The sequence below is a fragment of the Egretta garzetta genome, unplaced genomic scaffold (assembly GCF_000687185.1).
Source record: "Egretta garzetta isolate BGI_Z169 unplaced genomic scaffold, ASM68718v1 scaffold314, whole genome shotgun sequence".
Taxonomy (NCBI): domain Eukaryota; kingdom Metazoa; phylum Chordata; class Aves; order Pelecaniformes; family Ardeidae; genus Egretta; species Egretta garzetta.
In genome coordinates this window covers 3,767,983-3,781,071 of record NW_009259531.1, presented here as the reverse complement: position 1 = coordinate 3,781,071, position 13,089 = coordinate 3,767,983, and the positions used below count along the sequence as shown (strand labels likewise).

Below are 13,089 nucleotides of genomic sequence, written 5' to 3'. Positions count from 1 at the left end.
TGTGAAGGGATTTCAGATTGAACCTGCGTTCAGAGATTCTGGTTTCTCTCTTTGGGAGATTTCTTCTGGTCCTCTCCTTCCCCGTGCTCTCTGCTGGGAAGATTCCCCTAGTCACCCAGTAACTCCGGCACAAGTTCTTGCCTTCCACAGTGCATTCAGCTAAAGGGAAATAGTTCACCTCTGTTAAAACTGGCAAACAGCAATTCATTTGCTGGTACCACTGTTTTCTGTTTTGTCTTTGTGCAGCACTTGGGTCCTCTTTAATTTGGTATCAGATCGCAAAGAGCCAACGGGAAGCCCCGCTGTTTGGTATTCACACATAAACTCTACTAAAGGCAGATTATTGAAGAGGCAGGAGGGCAGCTGCTCAGTGGGACTCAGTAAATGAAGGATCCAGTATTCATTCTAGTAATAGGTAATGTTGGAACCAATAAATTCTTCTCTGTGCTTAGTGTTCCCATCTGTAGAACAAGGATTGTTACAAACCTTTGCTTTGTCTTGACTCCAAGCAATTCAGAACATACTCTTTATGGAAGAGGTGAGTATTTGAGTATAAACAGGGAACCAAAGCAAAAGAAGAAGAAATGCCAAGGATCATGATCTGAAAATTACTCTGTATCTTGTTCACTCCAAAACATTTAATCCGTAGCCAGAAAACAGGCGGTAAGAGTTTTAGGTGTAGAATTCTCCTAGACTTTTTTGTCAGACTGGTTCTTTCCAAGGACTTCCTAAGGAGTCTTTTGTATTATTCGTCCCTAGGGACATTTACACAATTGTATTTTGGAAATTTAGAAGGTTTTGTACAGCAGATCAAGTTAAAGGTCTTGGAGCAGGCCTTGTTTTTCCAATCCCAAATCAATTATAATTTTAGGTTTCAATCCAAATATGATTACACAGCTCTACAGGCTCATTCTTTCTCCTTTTATTAAAGGCAAAAGTTACTTGCCTAAATCTGATGTGACCAATAGAAGAGTGTCATTGGCCTAAACAATTTTTAGATGTGTATATCAGGTTTGTTCAGATTGCAAAAATGTCACCAACAAAAGTATTTGTTAGTTAACGTATTAAGTAGTTCTAAAAACTTCCGAGTACTTTTAAAAGTTAGTAGTCACTTTTATGGGATCAAACCCAAATGGCTTGCATAGAGTAAGTATCAGCAAATTGGCTAAGATATAAATAAATATGGTCCTGGTCTCCTGAGCTCTGTTCCCCATTTTGGTAGTTAGACTATTTTTTAATGATTTAAAACGTAATGCAAATTGTAGATTGAAGATGCTAAAAGGACTGTCAGTGTATACAGTGTGCAATCTATAGAAATTAAATTACATACTCAATTTAGAAGGCAATTTGAAGGATGATAATTGTACTCAATTAGAAGGCTCTCCTACCTGCATCTCTTGTGTTATATATTTGGGCAACCATAGTTCAGTTGTCATTGCTGCCAGTCTCCCTCAGAGTATAAAATACAGCTGGTTCTTTTATCCATGGAAGGTTAGGTTACCTGCTTTAAGCAGCTGTAGATGGAGTTCTTCTTACACAGAGTTTGCCAGGCTCCAGGTATTTTTACTTCAGGTACAGCACTGCTCAAATTCAGCTGTACTGTTTCCACAGCACTTTGCATCTACAAGGCGTATATCCACACCTGTGTGGGGCAGAGCTTGTGGTACAAACCCATGCAGATTGAACATCAGTGTCTCCTCTCTGTAATTCTGGGGCTAGGGGTGCAGTGTGGGGGTAGCAGAGTGGCTCCAAATTGAGTCAGCAAAGTGCAACAGGGTTAGCCTGGCTCAGACCCAGCCCTGCCATGCATACAGCTGCTGGCTGATGCTTGGATGCCTCTGGGTGCTTTGGAAAGAGCTCTGGGTATGGCATCACCGCAATGCAGAAGGCTAGCCTGGCTTTGGGAGAGTGCTCTCCTACAGCCAAGAACATAGGAGAGCGGTGCCGAGGCATCTGATGTGCAGTGCTACATGTGCTCTGGGTACCTTTTCCCCACCCTGGAGCGCTGGGCAGACCTCAGAGGCACGCCAGGGGCTCTGCAGCAGCCAGCTTGGGTTCAGCTGGACGTACTCACTCCAGCTCTCTTGGATACTGCATTGTCTTTTGCCAACACCTTGGTTGTCTGGGTTTTTCTGTTTCTCAAGATATTTCAGCTCCCTCTTGTGTTGGAGAACAGAGATACGTAGTGGACTTAAAGCTACATTTTGGGAATCACTCACAGAAAGATAATTTACCAGTGGCACCCTGGTTGGCATATTTATTATTTGTACTAAATGAAATGGTATTTCTTTTTGAATCATGGTAATCCTGAAATTATACATGGCCACTAGGACTAAACCCTTCATTCACTGAGAATGTTTATCTCAACTCAAAGTCTTTACCCAGCTTAATTCTCCCATTAACTTAGTAATTTTGACCTGCCTCACTATTTGTGCTCGTACTTCAGCACATTTCAAGTCTGCAAAGCACTCTGAAAAAGAGATTTTCAGTGAATACTGAACTCCTGAAAAAAGTTTATTGTTTGAGGCTACATGGCAAAGCAGTTAGAGCACATGTGCTCCCCACTGCTCCAGCCCTTGGTCAACAAGTTAAATGGGGCTTCAGTCAGTGTTCTCAATGGGCCATGCACTGCCCTAGGCAGGAGGGTCATGGAAGACCCCCAGCCTCTCCAAAGAAGCTGTTGAACTTTCATTAAGCTTTACTGATTTCACAAGAGCTGCATGGAAAGACATACAGTTGCCAGAAGAAAGCCAACCATGGGAACAGGCCCGTGCACCACAAACCGAGGACCGTTGACACATTTAAACAAATGAATGCTCACTTTATGGTTTGACATCTGTTGTCATGCTGGGTCCTCTACACAGTGAGGTTAGTTTGTAACCTTTTGATGGATTAGCAACCTTTGGATGAGCAAATACTTCCCCTATAGGAAGCAACACTTAAAACACTAGTGGTGATACTATGGCAGTGCAGTGTCATAGAGAACATTCGATGAAAAACGGGTGAATACAAATAAATGGATGCTGTGTGCGATACCCTCTTTGGCTTTGCCTTGAGCAATATGTGCAGGTGGAGATGTTCCACAGAGAAAGGCTCTGCTTCTGCTTGCCAGGATTTCAAATGCAAGGTAATATAGGGGAGGTACTGCCGCACTGACCTCAGCTGCTGTCATTACTGCTCGGAGCCTAGTACCACTACCAAACTACATAGGTTTCTGCAGGTAAACATAAGCAGTTAGAATTCCTCCTACAACTCAACTTAGCACAAAGCAAGCCACTTGCCTGCAGCATAATGTGCAGCTCTTGACATTTGTAATATCTCATAAACCCTCCCCACTCCCTCCAAATTTAAATTGGCAAAGTGGTCATTCTTCCAGTCTTCTGGACTTGCTGCATAAGGGTGTATTGCGGTTTAGGAATCGTTTCCATAAAGCTGTCCAAAGCCTAAAAACATGTGTACACACTTACATGGATTGGCTTCCACTATACTTGCATTTAATTTCTTTTCTCCTTGTGTACATAAATGAACTGTCAACAATGTGAAAATGTGAACATATGTGAAAAGTAAATTTCAAAGCTGTGCATGTAAGTATTTGTGGAATACCTGGTTTTATTTTATGCACATATTTACTTGTACCAGAAATTTCTGTGCACTGAGTCAAAAAGAGAAAGATTGAGTTACTTGGTTGAGCCCAAAAAAGTCAACACAGTCAGAAAGTAAATATACATTGTGTAGGGATGCAAATATGTAAGTCTCAGAGTATGGATGTGTAACCAATGCACCTAAACACTTCCTAAGTATGCCTGTGCAGTTAATATAAAATTGATTTCTAAAGCAGCTTGCTTATTGCTATTTTAGCAATGTGGCCAAAAAGTTCCCACGTAAAGTATTTAATAAGGTACCTGATTCTAAGCCCACTGAAATCAGGCATTCTTCTGTTACATTCAGGGGATTTTCTAGGGGTGAAGGTACAGAACCCAGCTAGAATTATTGTCAGTCTTTGATTGCATGATCTCTATGAAGGTAAACAGATGACTGCTACTCAACTTCAAACCTGTCAGAAACATCTGACAACTTCCTTTTCAATTAGGATGCAAAAGATGAGTAAGTCTAGATGCCTGGAGAGATTCTTAATTTCTTGTTGCTTACAAACTCTCAAATTAATTTATAAGGTATAGTGTTGCATGAAGAAATCTCCTAAAGAAGCTTCAGATGTATTCAGTGGAGGTGTATTGTCCAGGAAAGTTGTGTATCATTGAGAATTGCTGATCATGTTTAGCATGAGCTTGGAGTCTTTTCTTACCAGATGTGATGAGCAGAATATAGGGCTATCCACTCCTATTAGTTCTTCTTGTCTGATTGAGTTTTGTAAGCAGAACTGCTTATGCCTACTTTTGAAATGATGTTTTGTCTCTTTTGGGAGAGGTTGCTTGGCAACTGTTTTATGGGGATGGGTTCCTGCAACTTCCTTTGGAGCAGGTAGTGTTGATCACTTCGTTGACGTGCCACTGAACTATGTGGGCCTTTTGGTCTGTGGTATTTCCTGTGAAGATCTGTACCCCAAAGCACAAACCTATTGGTCCATAAAAGTTACCTTTGCTGTATAGCATGAGGGTTTTTTCAGGATATTCTTGGTTCACACATTCCTCATAAATTCATGTTCATAAATACAGACATAGACTGCCGTGACTAAACATTGCCTTTATTCCTTGTTCTTAGGTAGCTTTTTGCAATTACTCACATCTGGGCAGACTTATGAATTCTGTGAATTTCCTTTACTATATCTGGCATGAAAATTTCCCTGTAAAAATGTGGTTTATTTCTTATGCAGAAATTACAGTCCTGAGAAAAAGTACTATCAGGAAAATAGCTGTAGCTCAATGCATTTGTCAACAATTTTGCTGTTTTGTTGAAAAAATTGGCAGGATTTGTTCCTACAACAGATCTTGTTTTTTACAGGCACAGCACCTCATGAGAAGAAAGTGCTTTTGTTCCTCCAAACTGGTATTTTTTAATTGTCAGCATAAATGAAAACAAGATGGTAACAAACTTTTCCCAGACACAAGAGTGGAGAGAACAAATATAAAGTATGCCTGTATTCAGATAAAGTATTTAAATAGGAGTGATATGGAGTAAATAGGAGAACTTTTTTTGCAGTGATGCACTTGTGTTCTTCCAAAAAAATGTTTATAATGAATTATTTTCACATATGTTGAGAGGATAGAAGGTCCTCTGCATTTTGTGTGTTTAATTCCAAACCACTGAAGAAAGAAATAAGTAAAGTAATATGCATCTCCAAAGAAATGTGGAATTGACATTTTATTCCTAACTGGATTTTTCTTATTACTGACTATTACTAGCAGAAGGGCACCAGTTGTTATCAGATTTTGGAGTGCTTGCTTTGCTAAGTTTGCAATGTACAAATAGTTTATAATTGATTTTAACCATCTCTAACGTCAGTGGCACCTTGGCCTGAGTTAAGCCCGAATGACTGAAACCAGACTTAGTAAAATGAAAAACTCTAGAAAGCCTAAGTATAGAACCACTTGAACCTGAATTATTGCCCAACTCTTAAGGCTTGAAAACAAAAGCCAAATACGTTTGTCAAAGTCAGCCTGTCACTGCCTTGGCTTAGAAATTGCAATTTGAAGTGATTTCTTCCAAGTCTGAGGCTTAGAGATTTCTCCCTGCTTTCCCTCCCTGCCAAACACCGGACAGCTGAAAGATTTGGCCTAGATTCTTAGCAAGTTTTCCCTTCTCTCGCTCAACATGAGTGGTGAGAATCAGCATATTTCTGTTGCACTTAGAGGTGCCTTTCTTGAAGTATTAGACGAACTGCCACATCGCAGTACTCCCACCTCTTCCTACAGTTTATTCCTATGCTGGCGGAGATGGAGACAGTCACCTCAGGCAGCTACATGGTTTTAGGAAATAATCTACTCTAAATTCATGGTCAGGGCTGCTTTGTGTGAGGGAATCATGCCCCAAAGAGAAGTGTGTGTTTCTCTTAAGGGTAAACACACCAGCTTTCTGCACATGGCCTACTTTGGAAGTACCTCTTTTCAGTCATTCTCCAGCTGCAAAATAGATGTTTGGGGTTTCTGGTCTCCCTGCTTCCAGTTCAGCCTGCCCACCAGAAGACAAAAGTCTGCATATGTTCTTGATATAAATATACAACCTAGAGAACCAAGTTCAAGCTGTACCACTTCCTGTGCAGTCTTGAGGCTGAACACTTAAGTGCTTGGGCATTTAGCATCCTTAACAAGTTTTCCACAAGCTGCAGTGGATCTTGTTATGCTGGTTACTGTGGTTGTAAACATGGCCCCAAATACTCCAGACTGGATGGTTTCCTGTATGCCTTGGTAGTACTGAGGAGAATAACAGAACTTATTTTAACCTCCACTGACAAACTCACCATCTTTCTATGATACTTTTACCGTGGGCACCAGTGTTATTGCTGTTTTCAACCCCTGTTTTAATAATGCTGTCATGCCTTGCGTTAGTGCAGAGGCTGGGCTTCCACAGGTGAAGTTTGAGTGGCATAGTTTGATTTCCCTCTGGTATAAAAGTAGCTGTGCTATTTCCTTGTTTCTCTGTATAACTGATCAAAACTCAAAATGTGAAATCTGCCGTATTAAATCTATTGCCCAAAAAGTATTTGTTTCTGTTATTGCTAATATCTGGCAACACTGGATAGCAGTACAAACCTTAAGAAAGTAAACATGATCATAGAAATTGGAACCCAGTGTCTTGATGATGCTGTTACTTAAAAGCTCTTACTCATCCACGGTATTATTGAGGAAGGATCAATTAGCTATCCAGTTGATAATTGAGGATTTCTGGCTGTAAGGAATAGACTGACGTGACACAAACTATTCTGTCAGGAACTGCAGTTCTCCTCTGGCAAAGATTTGTTGATTAAAAGTGACTAATGGCTATCTACCGGGAAGAATCGGCTGTGATTTCCTACACAAGCACTTGAGTCAAGTTCAGCAGTCATGCAAGCACTACTGCAATATGGTATAAGGACACCCAATATTCTTAAAGGAATATTCAGCCTTTACTTGAAGGGGTTTTCAGAGGGAATGCAGCCAGTCAAGACCCTTACTGGAACTATTGCTTAACAATATACTGTGTCCAAAAATGGTGCATCATTTTGTAAACTCATTATGCTGATGCAAATTTAACATTACACCATCACTTCTATTTCCTGACCCTGTTGCATATAATATGAAACTTTACAGTCAAAAGATGCAGCTCTCCCTCTTGTAAAAAGACCATGGGAATGAGTTAGGTTATTTAATATAAGAGGAGAAACACTGCTTTCTGAAGTAGGCTGTCTTTATTAGGTTGGATCTGAACACACTAAAATTTTGCACAAGTTTGGGTCCACACCTGAGCTTTACAGTTGGACTTGATGAGCTAATCCAAATACTGGATAAGTGAGCATAGTGCCCCTTGCGATTCCTTGTTTTTGCAGCTGAGGAAGCAGATGTTGTAAACTGTTACTTGAGTCTTTATTCTTCTCATTTTTGCAATATAATCTAGTTGCTAATAAGTACAGGGCCTAGGGACTTGATTACTGCCCCAAAATTCAGGGCTCAAAGCATGATGAAATGTCAAATTCCCTTTTTATTCTTACCTTCTGAAAACTGCACCTTGAATCTATTTCATGGCGAGGAAAGAACCCTAATATTTCAAGTTTCAGTGTACAGACAGAATCACAAATTGAGCTGTTCCCCAGATCAGTGGAACTAAATCAAAACATTGTGAATAGATCCTACAACTACCTCACCCACTACAAATTCAATCATACCCCAAGCGTGATGTGATAGCAGCAAATGCATAGAACCACTTAAAATCATAAAAGAGCAAAGCAAGAATATAGGGATTGTATTTTTCTCTACAAAGCCTTGAGCACAAGAAAATGATAAAGAAAACCTTTTTTTTAAAATGCTGTTCACATGAAAGTTCTGTAATGCAGTTCTTTGTTTGAAGATGCTGAATGTATTATTTCTTACAGTTCTCTTCAAAATCAGGTTCTTTAACTGACTACATGCGTATATAGCCTTTTGCTATAAATGATCTCTCTTTACATTTGAGTTATGGACACATCACATCGTGTCTTTGTAAGGGCAGTAGATTTCCTAGTGTCATTATTTGCCATTGTAGTGAGTTCCTTTGAACTCAACCGCCCTTATTGTTTTCAAAGCACCGAGTTTAGTTTACCGAAACCCCCGCCAGCAGTTTGTGTGTCACTGCTGATCTTTCACTGGGCTGTCTTGAGAGGAGAAATAGCAGCTACCAATGTTTTGGAGCTCGAAACACAGGCCTCAGGATGCCTGCTGTAGCCAGGCATGCTGTAACACACACTGGGTTATTTATGGTAACAGTGGTGTCCCTTTGTTTCTACGGGGTAGGACTCACTGCTCAGCAGGTGTGTGCCCTGATATCCTTCTATTCCCAACACAGAAATATTAATTGATTATTCAGATTAATTCAACAGCCGATTCAATTAGCCTGGTACCCACCCTTCTTTCTTTATCCTAATCAAATCCCATTTTCCCCAGGAGGTCCATAATGCAATTATTTATACACAGATTGATATCTTTGTTTTATAGTTCAGCTGTTAATTTATGTATCTTTTGGGTGTGATCCCAAGTGTTTGGTTTGAGTGTGCCTTTGCCTGTTTGGCCCATATTGCAGAATGCTCTTCTCCCTGCTCAGTGCTTCATCTCACTTCATTGAACTATTGAAGCAGCTGAGCAAACGGAGGTCTGCTCTGAGATATTTTGCAAGTGGAGAAACAGGACAAGTCTGTTGAACAAATGATTATTTTAAAGCCTTAAGGTCAGCTCAGTTTAGCATGCAGTTGTCTTTGTCAGAATATTGCTGTGTTTCCTTGCCCTGGCAAAGTTGGTGCAAATAGAAGTGGAACATCAGGGAAGTTTGGTGTCTTGTCCAATTCCATATTGCGCAGTGGAAAGTATTGCATTTGTACTGGAAAAAAAGAAGCTTGCAGAGGCAAGAGTCTTAATCATGTAGGAAAACAGATCAACGTTGCAACTGCATTTCAACGTTAGTCTTAGCTTAGCAACCAGCCCTAAAATAAACATATTTTACCTTCTGGAGGAAACACTCTTAGACATAGAATTTGAATAAATAGCAAAGTCAAGTCCACACTTACTCATAAAATTCAGCTGCAGGAGTGAGCTTGTACTTCGAGTATTTGGTACCATTGCCAAGCACTGATGCATTGAAGAGTTTGGGATCTGTACAGTTTGGGCTGTTCCAACTGTTGTCGCAGTTTGTCCAGGGGAGCTCAAATGTGAATGATGAAAATAGATAATACAGAGACCAAGCTATGATAACGTTGTAGTAGAAACCCACGTAAAGAGCTATGAGTATCACTGCATAGCCTACACCTAAAGACAAAGGAAAACTAGATTATACATTGCATTTTACATGCAACAGTATATGCAAACACTGTAGTTAAACTCAGCCATACATGGTTGCAAATTAATTTTAGATCTTCAGACCAATAAAAGGCATTTTTGACATTTACATATGCATGTGGACACGGTGTCACTGATGTTAAAACAAGAAATTGCATTAATGATTTTGGAAAATAACTGGCTTTTAGCAAATCCAGTTGTTTGCCAGGAAAAGAAATTAAGCAGTGCAATGTCAAAATTTGCTATTGTACAACTCTGTTGCTGATTTGCTTCCAATGCAGAAGATTGCAAGCCCATGTTAGGAGTGAAACTCGCTTCATCTTTGTAGTGTCAGAGTCTTTGGCAACTTTTCTTGGAAAAGTAGAGCTCAAAACCAAAGTGAAGTTTCCCTATGCCTCGCGCTCCCACCCTGACCTAGTTTGGAATGGACACCAATCCCTCTCCCGTTTCTCTCCTGTTGTTACTCTGCAGATTGGCTTCCGTCAGCTTGCAACTAGGTCCAAAACATGCATGAAACAGTCTGTGCTGTTCCACTGAGGGGCTCAAGTGGTTCTTGGGCATGCCAGTAAATCTCAGTGAATATCAAGCTCGGGGCTAAACTGTGTGTGGACCTTCAAACTGTTTCATTATCTCCCCAGGATTACAGAATCCCCACAGTAAGCATTCTCTTTTGACTTTGAACATTTGTATTGTATTTTTGCATACTGTGAAGTGTGCTTTGGAGGGTGCCTTCAGCGAGAGAGCCCCAGAAAGTGCATGTCCTCCTCATGAAAATGGACATTATCCAATAGTTTGGGAGGAAGCTCTGGTAGTAATTAATGTCAGAGCAGAACAAAGGTTTGTTGCCAGAGTTGTTCAGGAAGCTTGCTTTACCTTGGCTTATATCATTCTTCCTTTGTTCTATGCAGCGTTGTTCTCTGAATCCTACCCCAAAGTTGTATCTATTACATATAACAGGTACAGCTACAGCTGGTTTATGACTACCCTCACTGTACTGTTACAGCACCTACGCGTAAACCTTTATTTCTCATTTTCTTCAGTTTTTTGGAGATACTGCCTTGGAGACCTATCAGTTGGAGATTATTAGGCTTTCATGTTTCTTGATAAAGCAAGGAAGTAGCACACACTTTGAGTATTAATCCTTGGTTTAACATCTGCATAAGGAACACATGCTGACCCTGAAGGAGTAGGCAGTTCAAAGACTCCTGCATGTACCAAAGTTACTCCTTACTCTTCAGGAGGCTTTTAATATATTGACCAGTTTGCTTATCCCTAACATTGGGGAAAAGATTGTGAAAGTAAAGATGAAACTGTGTCTTCAGATCTGTGGTGCTTAAATTAATCCAGTCCATTAACACTCAAACTCTAGCAATACATTGGGGGGGGGGGGCGGGGAGGGAATCACCCAAGGGTTAATTCTTAAATATTAATGTGAATGTTAAAATACTAAGTGCAAATACTATATGTTGCATTGAAATGAGATTATTTCTGTTTAAAAAAACTGTTCCTGAAATTCCTCCTTAGAGTTCATAGCAATAACATTCATAGCTAATAGTAGTACTATAGTGCTTTTCATTTAGAGAAGGAGTTATAAATTTGTGTAGACTCTGTACTTTTCATTTGAGTGAGAGTTTTGAGTTATCCCAGAAACAACTCTGCATTAGCAGTAAAATGTGTTTATATGTTATCAGAAGATTTGGTCAAAACTTTAAAAGTACTGATTTTATACTAGTGCTGAGGTGCAAATACAACTCAATGCTTATTACTTTCTGAGAATCAAATAACTTATGCTATTCTATATCCTAGTAATAAGAACACTTAAAAATCAACAGTAATGTATGTTTAGTCCACCTTGAAAATGTCAGCTTAAAAACACAGCTGGAATGTCAACAAGACTATACATGAAATAAATTCTGTTTTCTTTTCTCATCATCTTTTCAATCCTGAAGTCAACAGATAGAGTACCTCTGAGCACAGTGGTATTTGGCTCAAACACTTTGAGATCCTTAAGGTCTAAATTTGCAGTTAGGTTTTCAAAATCCTCATTGCCATCCAAAGGTATTAACTGATACCGGCAGGAACTTTGATTGAGCAAGGGTCTTGAGGTTCCTAGGTGCTGGGATGAATTTTGTCTCCCATTAAGGGATTATAGAACGGCTAGGTAAATCTATATGAATTAGTTTTAAAATTTTGGGGCACATATTTTATTGGCTTGCTTACTTATTTTTTATTATATCTCTAATTCTTCTGCGAGTTTTGGGTTTGACTGGTAAGAAAAAAACCTGCAATTTTCCTATTCTGCAGCACTAGCCTCCTTGAAGAGGAAAGCTGTATTCTGAGAAAGTCGGCTAACATTTACTCAGTGTAACCTATATGCGAGCACCGGATCCGCCAAGTTTGGATTGCTATTGTTAAGCTCCTCAGCTTTTGTCAGTCACGGGATGAACATGATCTGAATTTTAAGCTTCTAAGATCAGCTGAGCTTGAGTGGTTTCATTTCAGATAGCTCTGTGTTGAAAAGGCTTTTACATAGGATTTTAGATATAATCTGGTTTGGGTATAAGGGAAGTTACAATTTTTGCTGGTAAGCAATGCTTAAGAAAATTCTTGAGGCTCCTTATGAAATATTTTTCATGTACAAAAGCATATGGCTTCTTTTATCCAGGGAGATCCCTTTATCCCTGATCAATGCCAAACACCCTGATCGGTATCCAAACACCTAACCTGGGCTATTTCTTCCTTGCAGAATGATAGCAACTCGGTGCACAAGACAACACTCCACAGCCTTTTATTCAGTGATGCTGGAGAGTTAACCCTAGTGCAAAACACTCAATAGTAATAACAATGTTCAGGTTTTAATAAGTGCTTTTCATTGCTAGATTTGAAAACCACTTTACAAAGTCTATCAGAATCATTGCTCCTACTTCCTAGGCAGGAAAACTGAGGTACAGAGCCACAGATAACTTGTGTGATGTTACAAGTCTAGTGGCTGAACTACAGTCTCCACAGCTCCATTTTAGTGTCCTAGCCACTGTGGTACGCCGACTTTTGCAGAGGAAGCTCCATGCAATGAACTGAGTGGATCAGTGGGTATGTTAGTCACTGGGGGAGACAGGGCTGAACTGAACTGTGGATGAGTTTGGTATTTCTAAATATTTGCATTGCCTGCCTCCTAGAGGTACCCGGTTTCTCCCACTCCCCAATATGCAGGGGAAAGGGAGGACAGGGCTGAACTGCCGGGGCCCATTGCTCTCTGCTGCACTCCTCAGCAATAACCCTGAAGATGATTTCTATGGCTTTTCCCATTTTGTGCTCCACCTGTGATAACGAAAAGGCTTCTGACTTCAAGGGTTGGGGAAAGGTCAGCAAATATCAGGCTGTCTGTGGGAAGATGAGAGACCTTTACTTTGTGATCACGAGTGTGTGGCATCCTCACAGTGCTATTTAATTGAGCAGAGGGACACTTACCTTTGAAAACTGGACAGATTTTCCACACAGTGGCGGCCCCTTCTCGGTTATACTGTCCCAGTGCTAATTCCATATAGAACAGGGGCATTCCAGCAATGATTAGGAAGAGTATGTAGGGAATAAGAAAAGCACCTGGAAAAAGAATAATTAGACATTGTAGTCTATG

At 40.2% G+C, this 13,089-nt stretch overlaps 1 protein-coding gene across 1 annotated transcript in view; it reads right to left on the bottom strand.

Moving 5' to 3' along the window:
* The window catches only part of SLC6A2 (solute carrier family 6 member 2), a 70,372-nt gene that overhangs the window by 34,378 nt on the left and 22,905 nt on the right, over nucleotides 1-13,089 (bottom strand). The window contains exons 3-4 of the mRNA XM_009637596.2: nucleotides 12,924-13,055; nucleotides 9,188-9,425 (exon numbers count right to left, since the gene is read on the bottom strand). Of these exons, the coding sequence (XP_009635891.1) occupies nucleotides 9,188-9,425; nucleotides 12,924-13,055 (370 nt within the window). The remainder of the gene's footprint in view (nucleotides 1-9,187; nucleotides 9,426-12,923; nucleotides 13,056-13,089) is intronic.